General features: G+C 38.3%; 1 protein-coding gene across 2 annotated transcripts in view; it reads left to right on the top strand.

The window, feature by feature from the left end:
- Nucleotides 1–20075, top strand: part of LOC127410946 (fermitin family homolog 2-like) — a 131707-nt gene that overhangs the window by 91308 nt on the left and 20324 nt on the right. The window contains exons 5-8 of one of the 2 annotated variants that reach the window (XM_051646228.1): nt 5608–5640; nt 10900–11125; nt 11207–11309; nt 14555–14662. In XM_051646228.1, coding sequence (XP_051502188.1) covers nt 5608–5640; nt 10900–11125; nt 11207–11309; nt 14555–14662 — 470 coding nt within the window. The remainder of the gene's footprint in view (nt 1–5607; nt 5641–10899; nt 11126–11206; nt 11310–14554; nt 14663–20075) is intronic. The other variant, XM_051646229.1, reaches the window with a different exon arrangement.

Raw genomic sequence — 20075 nt, 5'->3', positions numbered from 1 at the left:
TCAGCACACCGACCCGATCTTGGAGCACAACTGTTGATTCTGAGCATGAGATAGAATTTGTGTGTGTCAAGTACAGAACCGCTCTGAAAACACTGTATCATGAGCCTCATGCATGCTCAGACTTTGTGTAATACTACAGATGGTACAGAGCTGATCTGAAACCACTGAAAACACTGTATCATGAGTCTCACGTGTGCTTTTAGTTTGTGTAATACACTACAGAGAACAGAGCTGCACACATACAGTAAGCACAGTGATCAGCGTGTGCAGACTAGACAGACAAATTTGTTGATTAATCTTCTAGCCCTGTCACATGCCAAAGCTTTATACAATAATGAGCAAGAGTAATAATGATGCTTGCCTTAGCAAGCATTCTCGCTTTGTCGCATCACATTGTATCACTCACTTGCAGTGTATACACAGTGTTTGATGGTTTGGAAGCCATGAAGTTCCATAATGGTGCTTGTGTGTCTGAAGAGCAGGAAAACAAAAGGGTAATTATGTTGAAATAGTGCTGAAATGAGAAATGTGTGGGATGAGACCTTTGTATCATTTGCAGACATGCTGCTCTCTCTAACCCGAACTCTGGCGCGTGGATGGTTTAGATTCCGCGCATATTTGGTCACGCTGCCATTTTGAAACAGTGCCGTCCGACACTTTGCTGAGCACCCCACACGATGCAATAAAATCCATTTAAGATGCACAGAGGACAGTCTCCATCTCAGGTCCACATGAATAGGATCTATTGTCCCGGGACTCCAGGTCCCCAGTACAAACTCGATTCACAGCCCAAAAGGCTTGAGCAGCGCGGCTATTTTTGGGATCTGCTCTCCACTGTTTCCTTCATTACTAGCATTTAACCTCCTTATGACCCTCATTAAAATAGTGCTGCATGATGTTTAGGGGTTGTAAAGAAGCCTGTTTTACTGCACAAAGACTCTTTCATGGAGGAGAAAGTTTAACAGGAGCTGCTGTGAGCCATATTGGCCCACGACAGGAAACGAGCCAAAAAACCTGTGCTTGATCCCCTCTCAAAGGGCCCAAAACACTCGATAAGAATCGCTTTGATTATGCTCTTAGTGGGATCTCCACCCCTATGAGCTGCTGTATTGTTGTTTCTTCCCAGTCCCACACTGATATTCAGCTGTCAGGATCTGCTTTATCTGGATGTCTTCCACAGCTGTGATTGTTTCTTTGAACATCAATGAGGATTTTGAATGAAAAGGGAAAATGTGACTGTGTAAAAGACATTGTTTTTTTGTTTTTTTTGGGAATGCCCAATGCGCTCTGTCCTCGGGTGGTGTAGTGACTTGCCTCAATCCGGGTGGTGGAGGATGAATCTCAGTTGCCTCCGTGTCTGAGACCGTCAATCCGTGCATCTTATCACGTGGCTTGTTGAGCGCGTTACCGTAGCACATGTGGAGGCTTCACGCTATTCTCCGGCATCCATACACAACTCACCATGCGCCCCACCGAGAGCGAGAACCACATTATAGCGACCACGAGGAGGTTAACCCAAGTGACTCTACCCTCCCTAGTAACCGGGCCAATTTTGTTGCTTAGGAGACCTAGCTGGAGTCACTCAGCATGCCCTGGATTTGAACTAGCGACTCCAGGTGTGGTAGTCAGCGTCAATACTCGCTGAGTTACCCAGGCTCCCATTAAGTATGTTTTTGAACATCCTGTGTCTTAGTTTTGTCAACAAGATTGTTTTCTGTTTTTGAAGACTTTAGTTTTTTTTTTTTTTTTTTTTTTTTTTTTTTGAGACTGTTAACCACGAATTAAGGCTGGGCAATGTATAATTTATTTACAATATATATTTGCGATGATTGTATTAATTATATAATACAGGTGCATCTCAATAAATTAGAATGTCGTGGAAAAGTTCATTTATTTCAGTAATTCAACTCAAATTGTGAAACTCGTGTATTAAATAAATTCAGTGCACACAGACTGAAGTAGTTTAAGTCTTTGGTTCTTTTAATTGTGATGATTTTGGCTCACATTTAACAAAAACCCACCAATCTCAAAAAATTAGAATATGGTGACATGCCAATCAGCTAATCAACTCAAAACACCTGCAAAGGTTTCCTGAGCCTTCAAAATGGTCTCTCAGTTTGGTTCACTAGGCTACACAATCATGGGGAAGACTGCTGATCTGACAGTTGTCCAGAAGACAATCATTGACACCCTTCACAAGGAGGGTAAGCCACAAACATTCATTGCCAAAGAAGCTGGCTGTTCACAGAGTGCTGTATCCAAGCATGTTAACAGAAAGTTGAGTGGAAGGAAAAAGTGTGGAAGAAAAAGATGCACAACCAACCGAGAGAACCGCAGCCTTATGATTGTCAAGCAAAATCGATTCAAGAATTTGGGTGAACTTCACAAGGAATGGACTGAGGCTGGGGTCAAGGCATCAAGAGCCACCACACACAGACGTGTCAAGGAATTTGGCTACAGTTGTCGTATTCCTCTTGTTAAGCCACTCCTGAACCACAGACAACGTCAGAGGCGTCTTACCTGGGCTAAGGAGAAGAAGAACTGGACTGTTGCCCAGTGGTCCAAAGTCCTCTTTTCATATGAGAGCAAGTTTTGTATTTCATTTGGAAACCAAGGTCCTAGAGTCTGGAGGAAGGGTGGAGAAGCTCATAGCCCAAGTTGCTTGAAGTCCAGTGTTAAGTTTCCACAGTCTGTGATGATTTGGGGTGCAATGTCATCTGCTGGTGTTGGTCCATTGTGTTTTTTGAAAACCAAAGTCACTGCACTCGTTAACCAAGAAATTTTGGAGCACTTCATGCTTCCTTCTGCTGAAAGATGCTGATTTCATTTTCCAGCAGGATTTGGCACCTGCCCACACTGCCAAAAGCACCAAAAGTTGGTTAAATGACCATGGTGTTGGTTTGCTTGACAGGCCAGCAAACTCACCAGACCTGAACCCCATAGAGAATCTATGGGGTATTGTCAAGAGGAAAATGAGAAACAAGAGACCAAAAAATGCAGATGAGCTGAAGGCCACTGTCAAAGAAACCTGGGCTTCCATACCACCTCAGCAGTGCCACAAACTGATCACCTCCATGCCACGCCGAATTGAGGCAGTAATTAAAGCAAAAGGTGCCCCTACCAAGTATTGAGTACATATACAGTAAATGAACATACTTTCCAGAAGGCCAGCAATTCACAAAAAATGTTTTTTTTATTGGTCTTATGATGTATTCTAATTTTTTGAGATAGTGAATTGGTGGGTTTTTGTTAAATGTGAGCCAAAATCATCACAATTAAAAGAACCAAAGACTTAAACTACTTCAGTCTGTGTGCATTGAATTTATTTAATACACGAGTTTCACAATTTGAGTTGAATTACTGAAATAAATGAACTTTTCCATGACATTCTAATTTATTGAGATGCACCTGTATGTAGGGCTTCATTTGAACAATCCTGATATTGATTCTTAAATTCAGAAGATTAATCTTTAACTCTATGTCAGGGGTGCTCATTACATAGATTGTGATCGACTAGTCGGTTGATCTCATTAAGGGACCAAAAGAGAACGAGTAGAGAGAGGAAAAATACACAAATGACAAATAATCTTTTGTTTGACTGACTGACAGGTTATGTATGCGTGTTTTATGTGCGTGTGAGCTCTGAGACCACTTGCATGATTGCGGTAATGCGGATACGCACTTAAACGGTTGACAGCTGATTTGTATCAAAATATCAGACTTGGAGTAAAGAAGAGTAAATGCAGCCTGCTGTTTAGTATGTCTTAAATATTATTCAGACAATAACGAGAAAACTTGGAAACCACTTTACTGCTCTTGACTGGATAACTTCAGTAGCTTTAATACTGCTGTTTAAAACTTTAAGCACTGTGTTCTTCATTTGTATCTTTGTTATTTTTGGTACTATTGCTTGTAATTTTGTTATTTCATTACTGACTATTAACTTGTCTTGTATAATTACTTGAATTACTTGAGAACTTGAGACAACGTTTGCTCAAATTAGTTCATATTTAAGCAAAATGGACGTTATAACTTAAATATACCCAAATTAATTGGAATCAAAAGCCGCTTTTCCACCATCGGCTGAACAGTTCTCATTGCAAAACTGTACCATTCTGTGCCAAAACCATATGATTTCTTTTTCCACTGTTGTATAGTGAAATCAGGAGAATGTACTTAAGAGATCTGTCTTTCGGTTACAATGTGAGAGGTAAATATTGGAGCAAGTGTGCTATGGAGGATGATCACGTTTCAGTTGTTAGGACTGTTTTTTTCCAAGGTTTTACTCTACTAATACACAGAAAAGACACGGCCCGTGTCGTAAAAAAGGAAAGCAAAGAGAAAAATGCGAGAGGTTTATCATCAGTTGCTGAGGGCTTGTGTATGCCACCACAAACAAACATGCAGAAAGTGAAAAGTTCCCAGACTAGCTAAAAATAATATTTATTGAGTATATGAGAATACATTGATATATTTTGAGTTTTAATGAGTTAGTAATCTACTTCCCTGCCTTAAAAGGCTTGTAGAAAAATAAATGTATGCTTCAATACTAAACCATCATCATAAAATCATGAATATACACTAAAAATGCACTATTTCTTATGAACATTTATTAAATTCACTCAAATATTAGCAAACTTGGCAAGCTAGAAACAATTAAAAGCATTATAAGTTACCTTGGTGTTGGCATATTGACAATCGTGAGTCACCATGTACTAAAGCCATTCCACCAGCACAGTTGAGAACGGTTGAGTATGGTTAGCTAAGTCTGAGAACGGTTATTAATTGTGCTGTGCTGAACCATGATCATGTGGAAATACTATAACTTTTCTGTACCGTGCTCAGAACCATTTGGACTGATAGTGGAAAAGCAGCTAAAATGGAATAGAATCGAAGTAAATTGACAGCTTGTAAATCAGAATTGAATTGGGAAATGTGTCTAAACCCAGCCCTAATAATATTAACCACCATTGTGAATATTGCAATGATTAAAATCTTTTATTTTTGGCCATAATATTTCCTAAAAAGCGTGTCATTAGAATAATTTAGCAATCCTTCTTTCATGACTTGTATGAAAGTGTTAAGACAGAGATATTTTAATAGAGTCTCTCATTTAAACTTCAGTATTAAAGTGTTGTAGTAAAAAGTAAATGTTGTTTATTACTATATATTGTTATATACACTAAGTGGATATAAATGGAAAATTATTAAATATCATCCTTCCTTTCCCTTCGTGATCTTACAGAGAAAAAAACGGTATGGAAGAAATTCTGCGATGATTTTTAAATAGATATTTTGTGGGTTACCTTTCTTGTGTAAAACATTTTGAATCTACTTGGCAACAATTGCTGTTTGGTTGAAATGAAAAAGAAAAAAATTACTCTGAGCAAATATAGAAAAATTGTATTGGATGTATATTGAATATGGCTTAATGGCTGAAAAATATAAAGAATTTTATGCTATATTGCCCACCCTACCTCTAATGTCCAGTATTATTTTGCATGTTCTTTAACACTTTCCTCGGATCTGTTAATCTCTATAATCTGTCCTTTCAATCTTTGTTACCTTTCTCTTTGTTTTCCTTTCCATTTCTTCCTGTTCCTCAAGCCTCTGAGATAATATACATTGGACCGATGAAAGGTAAGGCGGACTGTTTTTCTGTCATCCTGCATTGCTTCCCTCACCACAGCTAGAGCAGTCACATGACCCCTACTGACTGGAGGAAATCCCTCCCTCAGGTCACCTGACTGTGTGCTACAGTGAGACCTCAGTTGATGAGGGTCATGAGATGCGTTCCCATACCAACCGTCAGTTCACAGTTTCACTTGTTGAACTTCTCAATCCATAAAACTAGAGATGAATGAATGGCAGGTCAGATCAAGGCATCTTTCTAAAAATTAGCTTGACCTTAAAGGCCCTTTCACATCAAACATGATTTATTTATTTTTTTATTCACACAATAACTCGCCATGATGTAGACTTCCATTGAATAGATACAATGGATTCCTATGAAGCCTTTGACACTCGGATTCAGCATCACACGCCGAGAAAGTTGTATTTGAAAAAAAAAAAAAAAAAAAAGTTTTTGGGGTTTTTTTTTTTTTTTTCGCTCCGCAATTAAACTCAACAGACTAATAAAATGTACGATTTGTGTCAGACGCGTGGAGCTATTTCCATACACATATCAGCACACGTGAGGGCATGAACACATTGGATTTTGTCCAGGGCAACCGTCTAAATTTGAGCACTCGAAACTTGACAAGAGCAATGCAAAAATCGGACTTCTTGTACATTTTTGTGTTGCAATGCTCCTCGTAGGCAGAAAGCACAATTATCACACAAGCGAATGGGTTAAAATTATTTTGTTCTTTACTCGTCTCAATTACACACAGAAAAAATTATCTTCCTCAAAATAAATGTAAATGCACTGTTCTCTAGATGCATTAATTAAATAATACTGAACAACTTTCCTATAGCACTCCTAAAGTTTGTTTTACCAACATTTTTCTGCTGACCTTTTCAGTTGCTGATGATTAAAATCCACCATACAAAAACAGCAAATGACTTAAGTTAAACATCCCATCGATGTTTTATTCATAAATAATGTTAATAAACACAAAAAAACAGAGCATTGTTTGTTTAATGGTTATTGAACATTGTTAACTGCTGATAATAGACAGTCTTAAACTTTTAGTTTGGTTGGCAGACGTTTGCTTTTTGCGTTGCGCCACCTACTGTACTGCAGACTGATCTCACAGTGAATTCGGAAACAGTAGGTTGACTTTTCTTAAGCTAAACTTGGTCTGTGCTTACTGAAATTTGAAGCACTAACCTCAGTAGCTGAAGCAGGAAGTGTTGTTGAATGTAAGGACACGTGGGAGCTCCAGTTTTTCAGAGTTAAATGCCCATAGAGAAGTGCCAAAAGTTAGTTGTTTTTAAATCCAAAGGATGTAATAGAGTGAAGTGGAATACATATTTTATTAACTGTACCCTCAAACCCTAAACCTAATTGTCAGTGGAGTAAAAATGTATTCTTAGAGAGAAAAGGGAACCTTCGAATCATGATCATCACTGATTATGCTCCCATTTGGCTGACACAACTTGCTTCCGGTCGAGTAACAGGAGAAAGTAAACAAAACTGAACTGATGCAAAAACGTCTGATGGGAGATGCCACTTGTCAGTAACTAGGCATAATGGGGCCGATTTCAGTGTACTGGAACAGTCGGAAGCAACTTCTTGACTTCCCGTGTGATGATGTTGTGCATGAATTAACTGATGACAAGTATTCACGTCACTTTTGATGTGAAAGGTTCAGTTGTTGACGATTTGTCTATTTTTATTGTCACATTTAGTCTGAAAGGGCCTCAAGACTCTTAACTTAAGAAGTAAACATAAAAATCAAAGTTGACCTAATATTTTTTTTAATTATTTTTATACATGTTCCTGGTCTTACTGTGCACAGTTTATCAGTGGATGTTATGCAGATTTATCAAAAAATATATTTTACCACTGAAACAACTTTTTCCTTTTCGGCTGACATCATCTTGGCCGAATGGGCTATTGGTTAATGTAAACCAAAAGCCTTTATTAAAAAAAAAAAAAAAAAAAAAATAGTTATACAGCAGTTCTGGTTAACATTTAATGTAGTACAATTTGAAAAAGATGTTACCATTGGTTAATGTGGAGATGGTCTCACGGGTGAAACTGACCGTCAGCCTCCACATCTCAGTCAATAATGTGTTTTACGAATGTAGTCCTCAACAATCCACTGCAGACTTGCATTTAAGTCTGTCTTCATTCTGATGTAATGCCCACTTTCACCATCCAATTAAGTAACTTTTTTCACCCTTCAGTTAAAATTCAGTTTCACCCCGAAAATTAGTTGCAAGTGCCTTTTCATGCTGACTTGAACGTTCAATCCGCCTCACTTGATTGAGACATTTGTCCCCATTTATTTCCACTCTACTTCTCGCCCCTTAACCATTTCATTGGACAGTTATAAGACTAATTAGTACAATTATTTGATATTTGGTATGTAAAATAGTGACTGCTGTCATACTCATTCCTACAAACATGAGCGTGAACTAGAGCATCAGTGTGATGAATCTTTGTGGATTAGACGGTTATATGAACATTCTTAAATAGTGTGTATAGAGTAAACATCCTAACCCTGCTGATCGTCAGGCCACCTCAGTTCTATGATGGGAGCAGAAAACTCTCCAGTGACCTTCATGTCTCCTTCAGCCCTCTCTCTTTTCTCATGACCTCTACCACTCCACAAGCACTTCCTGTCCCTCGCCATGACTATGGGCTCACACAGCTAAATAAGTGATTTTGCCTGTATGCTTTTGTCTTCTCGCACACAATTAGTCACTTGAGTGGTTACGGAAGAATGTTTAGTGTAATCATGTAATTTGTTTTGGTTTATGACTGTGAATAATTATAATAATAATAATAATAATCATAATAATAAATAAATAAATAGAAACGAAGCTATAATCTGACTAGTGATGATGTTTCCAATACAATTGCATCTTTACACAGCTAGCAGAAAACGATGAAGTTTCTGTTTGTATTGCATGTTTAATATTGATGTTAATGTTTAAGGACAGGCTTTAATTAATTTAAAGCAAATGTTAACATGAAATCCACTTTTTCTTTTAATCTGGTGTTATTTGTTTACTATTGTTTTCTTTTGTGTTTAGCTGCCAGTTGTTAAAAATAATGTTGAATAATCACATTGTATTTTTAAGTTAATGCAAAATGTAAATGGGTATTTCTAAAAGTATTTTATCTTTTCTAAATGTAGTGCATTCAGTTTCTTTTAAGGAAAGAAAACAAAATAAAAATGTTTTATTAATGCTTTTAAAATGAGAAATCATTAAAAGAGAAATTAAATTTCACCATGCAAAGATTAAAAATCACTTTTGTTAAAAGGATCTGGATTCGGGCAGTTGTAATGTCAATTCAATACATTCGTTAATTAAATGTTTATTGTTGTAAAATGTGATCTCAAGTTAATGTATTAACTTTGGCCGCCGTGGTATTTAATAGTATAATATTTACAAACCATTTCTTTTTGTATTTTAACTATAACTTAGGCATTAACACAAACCGAACTTATAGAGATGTTGATAATTGTCACACAAATGTTTTAAGTGCCACCCCTTCAATTGTGATTATGTTCACAATAAAACAACCTCAAGAGTCAAGAGCTATCATAAAAATGGTTACTACATAATAAAAATATTAAGGACACACATTTTTATTAAACATTTTATTAAGCAAATCATTTGTCATCCTTATGCTAGAAAATCTAGTCCCTAACATGTAAGCTATGGTTAGTGGTTTATATCTCTGAATACTGACACAGTAATATCCATATTTACTAGGTTAACAGGTTTCATTTCATAGCTGTTTCTATAATTTGTAATTTATTACATCTAGAATGCTGTATTGACAAATCGGCATCACAGACTGTTTTGTAATAACCAAAAGAATGGCAGAATGTTTTTTGCCATTAACTGAAGTTATTTAATGACTGACCCTACACTAAGGTACTGAATGTGTTAATGATCTGTGATGATGATAACTGCTAAAATGGTGCACTGAGATCCAGCTGAATGCAACAGATTCATAAAGATAATGCGCACCTCCAAAACCCCTCATGCCGCTGATTGTGCTGGCTTTTGTTTTTTTGCATATTTTTGTGTTGTAGTGTGCATCTGCATGCTGCTTGATCAGGGATGTGCAGCCATGTGAATGATTTTAATGTAGTTATTTATGATGATTTTCAGTCATTGGATTTTGTAGGTGTCATCTGTCTAGGGGTGGGCGGTATGACCAAAATCTTATGAGTAATTTTATATCAAGGTAATGGTATACATCCCAATCTAGTCTGGTAATTCAACCCCAAACCTTTTATATGTTTAATATTGAACTATTCTTTGACAATCCAGACTATTCATAACTAATTAATAAGTCTTAACATGAGTGCAAAACAGCTTCACGTTATGTAGCAAAAGACTCAAAACAGTAAAGCGGCTTCCACACAATTTGTTTCGGGGCGTCAACACACCGCTCAACGCCATTGTCAGGTGTCATTTTTCCATCCACATGACGAGCATTGCAAATACTTTGAGAGAAGTGCGAATTTACGAGTTTGGAGGCAGTGCCGCATCAGATTTCCAAAAAGGATTTGATGATTGCTTTTATACATTCATTGTAGAAGTAATAAGAGGATTTGTTTACGTTAAAGTCTTAATGTTCTTATGATAAGGTAAATTTTTATGAATAAAGAAAAATTATAAAATGTTCAATATCTCTTCACAAAGTTTGACAGTTTCAAAATATTCCTTGTTGCTTTTTACTCAAAGATTGCATCATTAATGAGGTAATCGCGTGTAAAAATCACTTCCAAGTTGGACAGACTTTGCAAATTTCCCTGTAATCATTGGGCTGGCGCTTTGATAGGTCAGTGGAAGTGCAACACCGTGAAGGGGATAACGCTGGAGCTGACGCTTCACTCCATAGAGTTCAATGTATTGGGCAATGCTTACACGAGTGATGTGGAAGCCCCTTAATACATTTTTAAAATGAGCCACGTTCAAAGCCAATACACATACTTCAGTTGAAGTCTACTATATACAAATTTGGCAAGTTTAGATGTTGCCTGGCAACCATCAACAGCTACAGTTACATTGTGTCTATAAAACTAAATTGCTCCCATTGTAGTTAGCTAAGCATATGTTTTTAAAGTACACTGCCCAATCTCTACTGTTTGACACATTTATACTGTTGCATGGTACCATCATACCGCCGAGCTGTACACCTAGCTTTTCTCTTGGATTGTGCAGTTGCCATGTTAGCTGATTGCTAATGGAAGTCTTTCATTTCAGGAAGCATCTATTCCAGTCCCGGGCTTTACAGCAAGACAATGACTCCTACTTATGACTCTCGGGATGGCAGTCCTCTGTCACCCACATCTGCATGGTTTGGAGACAGCCCACTGTCAGAGGGCAATCCCAGCATCCTCGCTGTCAGCCAGCCCATCGCCTCACCTGACATAGTGGTCAAACTCTACAAACCTCAGTCCCTCCTGGACAAGGCCAAGATCAACCAGGGGTAAGTGTGAGATTTGATCTCTGAAGACTCCGTGATCAGGAAGGCTTTCACTCATAATCTGACAAAAATATGTTTGTGAAGGTGGCTGGACTCCTCCAGATCGCTGATGGAACAAGATGTGAAGGAGAATGAGGTTCTTCTGCTGCGATTCAAGTATCACAGCTTCTTTGATCTCAACCCAAAGGTCAGTGTCATTCTTTAATTCATGAGGCAATTCTTGGAAATAATAATAAACATAAAATGCTCATAAAAAGGGAAATAAAGGGTTCATGGGGAATTAGTGTCCAAAATAAGGGGAATCTGGTGTCCTTGCGGTGAATGGGGCTATATGAAGGCAGGGAGTGCAAAGAGGGGAAGGTCCAGGTATAATGGGCGGGGTCTGGCGGCTGCAATGAGCTCCTTTCATGGATCCGAGGCACTTGGGACAGCGGCTTCAGTGGAGCGGCACGGCTTCCCTTGGCCTCGTTGCTTGAGGGGAATAGCGGCCAGGCATCCTGGCCCATCAGCCGCAACATGTGCTCCAGTCCCCAGCTTCGCATCTTACTCGGGCCAGGGTTCCAGGGTGCGGGTCTGGTGATGTATCTAATTTGCGCTGTACACTGCCAGCTCTGTTCCTGCTCTTGCAAAGGACACCAGTGTGGACACACAAGAAGATAGAAGCCAACTTCCCGAGGAGAGGCGCACTCTACGTTTTAATGCCAGCGGTGATGAGGCTCTATTAACATCAGGTGTACCTCATCAACCACTGCCCCAACAAGGCTCATAAAGTTGCGTCTCCCCTCTCTCCAACCCACTCGCGTTGTGAGCCTGGCTGAAGGACAGCCCTAAGAGGCGGGGCAACGAGGACGAGAGGGAGGGGCGGGTCGTTCCGTCACAGCTATTTGAAATTAAAGGGTGTAAGTTTCATCACAGTTCAATCTTATATCGATTCACTTAGCCAGCAATCTGATGTTTGCTGATACCTCAAAATCTTCAATGCGATTAAATTCTGGGGCCTGCAATTGATATTACAATATTATGTGCCTATTTTACTTAACAGATTTAATTTATTATCTCACAAATGCAACCAAAATATAATTTGAAAATTTTATGGAGCTCTCTGAAAAGTGCATATCCAGTATAAACATAGAGATATCCACAACAAAATCAGGTACGTCAGTTATTGAAAACAATTATACAGATAAATTATATAAAAAATAGTCACACACACAAGTGATGATCAGTGGTTTGATGACAACTCATTGCCTTGTGGAATGAGTTAAACACTACAGTGACAGTTTGTCATCTCTACGACAGTCAAGCAAGTCTTTCAATCCAAAATACTAACATACCCACAACTTTTTGTCCGACAGGAGTGTATGTGCTATCGGTGTTTTTTCTTGGCTACAACTTCCATAGATTTTTTGAAAAATTCTGTTACAGTTTACAGTGATAAATGTTAGTAAAAGTGTTTGTGTAGATGTGAAAAGTCTTGTAGTTGATGCTGGTGCAGGTGTTTTCTCTTTCCCTCATCAGCGCCATTCAGAATGTTGTGGCTGTCTAGCCATTTGACATGTTTGAATTGCTCCATAGTGCTCTAAAATAGAAAATTCTCATGTAGAGTTTAAATGTGTTGCATGTGCCATGATATTGAAGGAAGCCCGATTTAATCACGCATCTGAGTCGCTCTACGCTATTCTGTAACCATAGCTCAAATTTTGAGATGCACAGATATAGAGCAGAGCGCAACTTCAGGCTTCAGTCACCTCACACACATCCGTGTCCCACATGAGAAGCATTTCTAGCACATATAAAGCGAGATGAATATCGTATGTTGCTACATCACCTGACGGAAATGCATACAGATGTGGCTGACATGAGAATGTCAAAATAAAGGTGCATCTTGAAAAAAGATGCATTTGTTTGCTCTTTGAATTGATGAATTCACATCGTTGGTGATTTGATCGATGCATCAATCCAGATCGATGGATCGTTACACCCCTGAATAAAAACTTTCGTCTTCTAAACTCCAAAAAACAGTTTTCCAGTCATTTTTCTTCATCATTGTAGCACTTCTTACTTCCTTCTTTTGTCTTAGTCCTTTGCATGTTTGAATTTTGTCATTGAAACGTTGTTGTATTTAATATATGGCTGATTCTTCAACTTTGGCAATTTTATGTCAAAGGGGTTGATTTTTATTAAAACAAAGATTTAAACTTTTACATTTTTTTATATGAAGGTCATATTAAAACTGACTTCATCATTTATTTTTATTACTTTTCAAATGCTTTTTATGTATAGACCATTTCAAGGATGTAAACAATAAGAAAGGAATTAGAATGACACTTCTGATATCATTACCGGATCCTGTAAATAAGGTTCTGAGTTAACAAATTTTCTCAAAGAACATCAAACGTTTACCTGAAGAGAGTTATCTAGACGTTTTGTTGATACTGAGCATCTGCGTGAGAAGCGATGAAACTGTATCGTAGTTTAGATACTCACAGTTATAACCTCAGCAGAGAGATTGGGAATATTGAATCACTCCTATTATAGTCAATGAAACTTGCGGACAAAGGAAGGATTTCTTTTTTTAATGTTCCTAATTTCTGTCATTTTGGATAAAAGCGTCTGCTAAATGACTAAATGTAATAGTTATTTACTTGCGCAGCTTCATTCATTATAATGGAAGAGATCTATAGTCACTTTTAGAGCTCTACCTATTAAACTTACAATTAGTTGGCATAAATTTCATTCGCTACCAGAGATAAGATGTGTGCTACAGTTGTTATTACTGCACATATTCAGCTGTCTCGTTTTAGCAATGGTTCACATGTCCATTTGCTGTTGCTTTTTTTTGTAGATCTAAACTCGTACATTTCCATTAGTTTCAGGCATCCAGGGAGCATCCAGCCACCGAACAACATGGTCCACATTTTAATAATGAAATTTTAAGACAATCGTGTCAATGTGTTATCGTGTTAAAATCACTATGAATGATGCCCCCCGCCCACCCCGAACTGTTGTTTTGAATGAGTTTTACAACTAGCCAGAAATGTTCAAGGCACAAAGACGTCACTTCTTTAAACCGAACAGTCCTTGAAATGGTCTACAGATTGTTTTGTCCTTGTCCCAGACTCAGACTTTCAATATTAAACTATGAAAATCTGTTGTAAAAATTCAAATTAGTACACGTTTAAAACTGATTTTCTAAACAAATAGTAAAATAAACACAAACCATTTCAGCGTTTTATTGTGTGGAAATTATTTCTATCAATTTTTAAAAATTACCCATACTGTATTTAATAAGATGATCTTTTATTTCTGGGCATTATGGTCTCACTGTAAGGAATTGCTCAGTCACTCTGTTAGGACAGTGTAGCTTGTGTTGTTTTCTGGATAGAGCACATTCAAAGGTGTTGTATTTTTAAACTCTCTTGACCCCTACAGTATGACGCCATCAGAGTGAACCAGCTATACGAGCAGGCGAAGTGGGCCATCCTGCTGGAGGAGATTGAATGCACCGAGGAAGAGATGATGATGTTCGCCGCCCTGCAGGTATGCGCCTCTTTTTGCGTCACAACTGTAACAGAATTTATGTGAATGCGATGTGTGTTTAGATTGCTGTGTAAGCCGGTGGTGTGACAGCTTGCAGCCCTCACTCAGGTCCTCTTGCCCTGTTAATGATTTAAATGGGCTTTGTGCCTGGACTTCAGCTTTGACGAAGCAGCATCAGCAGTGTGCAGACATTTGTACGCAACATTGGAAGACATGTTAGTTTGTTTTCCCTGCCCCCTTAGCCCGGGTGACCCCACTAATTTTGACCCTCATAAATGTGGAATGACAACGCCTCAGGACGCCACACTGTCTTCACGTCATGTATATACAGAGGGGGTGGGATGCAGAGGACCACCCAGCGTTTGAGCTCTGTTGAGGTTTTGGTTTTTCAAGCTCAGGATTTGTGGAAACGTATCAGCGGTGTCATTTTTCACTGTTTACATACAGTGAGTTTAAATTAGTTGCTCTGTCCCTGCCTGTCAGTCCACACTACGTTGTGTGTCACCTCTGGACTGCGTCACTGGGTAGAAGAGCTCATTGCCTCCAAACATCAGCCCGTCTAACTTTTACGATTGGTCATTTCAAATTTCAGCAATTTTTGAATGCTAGGAGGAAACAGTACGTCATTCACTCACTAATCAGTCTTGTCTGAGAAGAGAGATGGGGACATAAACATGTCTTTGTCTTCCATTTAAAACCAGAGTTATGCATGAGTGAAATATGTGTAGGGCTTTACTGGTTGTTTAGATCAGTGTTACTATCAGAAATAATTGGTAATTATTTCTTTAGTTATTAATTAATATTTAAATTAATTAATTGAATCTAACTCATTAAAACCTCATATGGGGCTCCAGTAAATGTAGTGTGCTACGTTTAGGAGCAAGTTTGGTTATTAGCAATAATTAATAATTATCAAAGATAATTATTAATTATTAAAATCAATAGAAAATTGATGAGAATCAATGTTAGCTTGTTTTTAATCCTTTAAATCAACAATGATCAAAGATAATCGTTAATTGTTAACATCGATGAAACATTAATTAAAATTAACACTAGCTTATTGATCATTCAAATTCAACAATCATCAAAGATAATTATCAATGATCAAAAATCAATAGAATATTAATAAGGATTAACACTGACAGGGCACCACCCTGGAATCAGGGACTAATAACCAGATAGTATAACCATCTCAATATTAGATTGTTTTCTTAGGAAAATTGACATCCGAAGAATATAGATTTTCGGGGAAAAAAACAATGAATGAAGGCTTGAATCCGAGCACTGACATCCCATCAGCATGACACAGGTGTATGCAAAACAAACCAAAACACTTCTCTTTGAAATATAAACAAAGTTTATTTATGCAGTAATATCAATTAATAATTAATACAATGCAGTCAATAAACTTCCGACTTACAACTACAAACTAAACAGTGATATGATTAGATATGGAAACTAAAATAATCCTATAACACATAAGGTGTGTGTGTGTGTGTGTGTGTGTGTGTGTGTGTGTGTGTGTGTGTGTGTGTGTGTGTGTGTGTGTGTGTGTAAGGAGGGACGCGCACAAAATGGTGGACGTGACTCTTGTGGAGAGTATGTCACGCGAGACTTCCGGCCAGAGAATATGGCCGCGAATGTGGGCGGAGAGAAACCAGTCAATGGTAGCTTAGGGACAAAGCTGAGCTTTATCACGAAGCTATCTACTAGCCAAAAATGTGTGTGGGAATGTTTGTGAGGGGTCGTGTGTGTGTGTGCGTGTGTGTGTGTGTTTAGTACGAGAGAGAGAGAGAGAGAATTAAGTGACAGCCCCAAAGCCGGTTTCGTGATCGTGGGAGAGAAAGCAGCTGTTAGTTTATCACTCAGAGATGCGGTGGACGGTTCGTAAACCGTCCTGCGGTCTTTGATTCTTTAATGGATAAACTCAGTTTGCCGGTCTCACCCGTGATGGCGGAAATGCACAACAGCCCAATGTGGTTGGACTACAATACAGCAAATAAAATTCATGATAATTAATACCCTGAGTATTAATAATGAGCAGACATGGTGGTCCGTAAACCTGTACAAGCAATAACCTTAATACACAAGAATAACACACTATAATATTCTATCTCTGCCCAAACGTAAACCTCTTACTTGAATCGCATGAGGATGCGGAATGTGTGTTCATCCGTCCTTTAGCTCTGACTCGGTTCCTCGAGGCTCGGGTGATGACGGGAGGCCGTTTCCTTGCTCTGTCGGTGGGCGGTACGGCTGCTGATTCTCGGCGGGCTGGCGGAGAAATCAGCAACGTCGACTTGATTGAAGATGGAAGAGAAATCTTTTCTCTCTTCACTTCTGTAGGCAAACGGATGAAGATGCGGATTGCTTGGCGGTCTCCTTCGGATCCGTTAGTGTTCGGTTGAACACAGAGTAATCTCAACTCGTCCAGCGAGATGGAGATTGTATGGCCACAGTTTCAAGTCGTACGTTACTTCCTTGTGCCACGAGGCTACACCTGAGAGCAGCGATGAGCTGCGTCTACAGACGGCGGCAAAGTTGCTGGAAGCAAATCCCGGAAGCATTTCAGAGGTATTTCTACTCCTGATGATGTCATGTTTGAGGGACATTCTGTTGTGTGCCTCATCCAATTGGAGTTGAGAGTTCGATCCTTTAGTGAGCAAGGCTCTATGGGATTTGTAGTCTGTTTTGGACTCCCTTTGTTTGATTTTGGTGCTGTTTTTATCAGTAAGATTTATGACCTGGTACGTGGGGGCCTGAGTTAGGTTTTACGACTGTGTAAGGCCTGCCTTTGTCTTCTATCTGAATACATGAGGCCCAACATATGCGATAATTGCTCAAGCCAGCTGTTCACTCTAGTACAAGTGTAGTCTATGTATAAATATCATTTGACCAAGTTTTAATTGGTGCTTTAGGGTCACCGGCTTTTAACTGTGGCAGGAAGTGTCAAAGAAGAGTTAGACAAATTGTAGCAACACAAAATTTAAATGTAGAATTAATATAAGATATTATATTACTATATTTCCAGGCTCAGTGGTAAGGATTAGATTTTTACTTGCCCTGCCAACATTTTCACTGGCTATTTTCACTTTAGATTTTTGGACCCACTTTATATTAGGTGTCTTTAAATGGTCATGAAACACTACAACACATTTTTTGAGATGTTAACAGGTATATATGTCTTGCACACAAGTGAAGAGAATGTCAACATTCGTTATTTTTTATTTCAGGAGGAAAAGTTCATTTAGGGATTTTTCAGGCTATTTCCGTCTTCCGGGTTTGAAATGAACGTGATGACGTACATGGTTTTTCATTGGTAACTTATAGCGCTTTCCATTGAATTTCAGTGCCTCTACGTCATGGGTGTTCTCGATATTATTCATGAGAAGGTGTGGCCTTTACCCTTTGGCAAGCGAGCGCCTCAGTGTGTCGTTGCCGTGCACATGACAGCGCTTCAAACTCACCAGCGCATCTGAGATATTTTATTGTACCATGATACCATGACATATTGTACCCCTACACGCTGCTGACAGAGGGACAGGACAGCTCCTCAGTCAAAGGCAACACCTTTTAAATGTTCATGCAGAATGCATTTATTAACATGAGTGTTTTGAGATATGCGGTGAGGTGGACTGTCTCTGACTGGGACTTGTTTGAGACGCGGTTTACATTGATTGTCCCAGACACAAACACTATTGATCGATCCATCCATCCATCCTGTGAATGTGTAAACCGATCTAAGCACTTATATTTGAAAATCAACGTCTTAGTATAAGTCTCAAAAGTTATAAAAGTGTTAAAAACATCAACATATTTTCAGTACAGATTACATGTCTTGGCATTTATTTGCGTATTAAATTACAGATATAAAATGAGCAGTGTGATTCTGTGTAATGTATTGTGAGCTTACAAAACAGTGTTTATTTGTGTATTCTGTTACAAGCAATTTTGAGAATCTTTGGTGCATGTATTTTAATATTAGTACATTGTAGTTAAAGACACCAAATAGGATGCAATGAAATTGTAATTTTCATCCCATTTTCATTAACACTTCTGAGACTGATTCTCACAATTTTGACAAAACCTTTCTTATTTTAACCAGCTTGATAACATCACCTTGGGGACAGGTTTAAATCTGCAGAATTTGTGACAACAATTCTCAATACATCACAGAAATTTAATTTGCCAGGCTTAAAAAACAAATGTAAAAGATATATAACATTTATTGACAACTTGTGGTACTTTGCACATTGATTTTGCTGCGTTTAAGCCTCTCATCATCACTAGAACAGCGTTTTACTTTTTTCAAAACCATTCTCCATAAGTGCATACTTTGGAAACCAATTGCGTTAGAAAACTGAAAATGGATTAGTGTGGACGTGGCCTCTCACTAATTACTAGTCTTATATATCTAAAATCTTCTAAAAATCAAATAAATATAAATGATTGTTCTGCAAACTTTTGCTTACAAAAGATTTTATTGTGTATGTTTAACTTTGAAACAAGGAAACTGCCATAAGTTTCATGTTGTTCATTGTGCATTTTCTCTATTATTGACATGTCATTCACCAATCGCGTTATAGTTAATGCGAGCATATTTTATGAGCGTTAAACCAAGACGGGGGAAGGGTGATACTACATTCACACACATACAGTATGCTGTTCATCTGAATACATGTTTTATATTATTTTCCATCTACAGCAATTTTAGTCACATTTTAGCCTTTTAAAAATGTGAGGTGACAAATTTTAAAAAGTACAAATGTGTGTTCCATTTTAATCGACTCATCTCAGTAGCTTCAGTTCAAACCGGAAGGCAAGAGACAAAACACGGAAGCGTGCAGCGCTGAAAAGGGGCAGGGCTGAATACGGTCAATACAGACTGTTAAATTTGAATGTCTTTTTTTTTTCTTGGGCTATCAATTTAACATGTTCAGTGTGATGAATTCTATTAAATGTATACAATTAATCATCCTTGGACTGTAATAAGGAATGTTACTACCAAAGGAGCAATTCAAGCTTGAAGTACCACCTGTTTTCAGCAGTGGGCAGTAAGCAAAACTCCAGCTGTACAGAGAACAAACCACACTCAGGCTTGCTTGTCAGTAGTGACAGCATAAGATGAGGATGCGTTCTTGATTTCAAATACAGCCGGTTGGAGCGCAATTCTTAATGCAGAGATCTTTCTACGTTTCAGACTACGTTTAACTTGACACAGCGACCTAAAAAAGCTGTTTTTATGACACAGTGCAACCAAAGTGAGGCACTGCAAAAGTGTCCATCTGACACATGTGTACATTGACGCATCCTTGAAAAATCCTTTAGAATAAATCTATCTCGGACAGATTGACGAATTCAATTTCAAAATGGATTTCGGTGGACTGTAGGCCAATGAAAGGCTTATGTTCAA

This window comes from Myxocyprinus asiaticus, chromosome 20 (genome assembly GCF_019703515.2).
Source record: "Myxocyprinus asiaticus isolate MX2 ecotype Aquarium Trade chromosome 20, UBuf_Myxa_2, whole genome shotgun sequence".
Classification (NCBI taxonomy): Eukaryota; Metazoa; Chordata; class Actinopteri; order Cypriniformes; family Catostomidae; genus Myxocyprinus; species Myxocyprinus asiaticus.
Note: the sequence above shows the minus strand (reverse complement) of the source record. Positions and strands in the feature narration are given on the sequence as shown.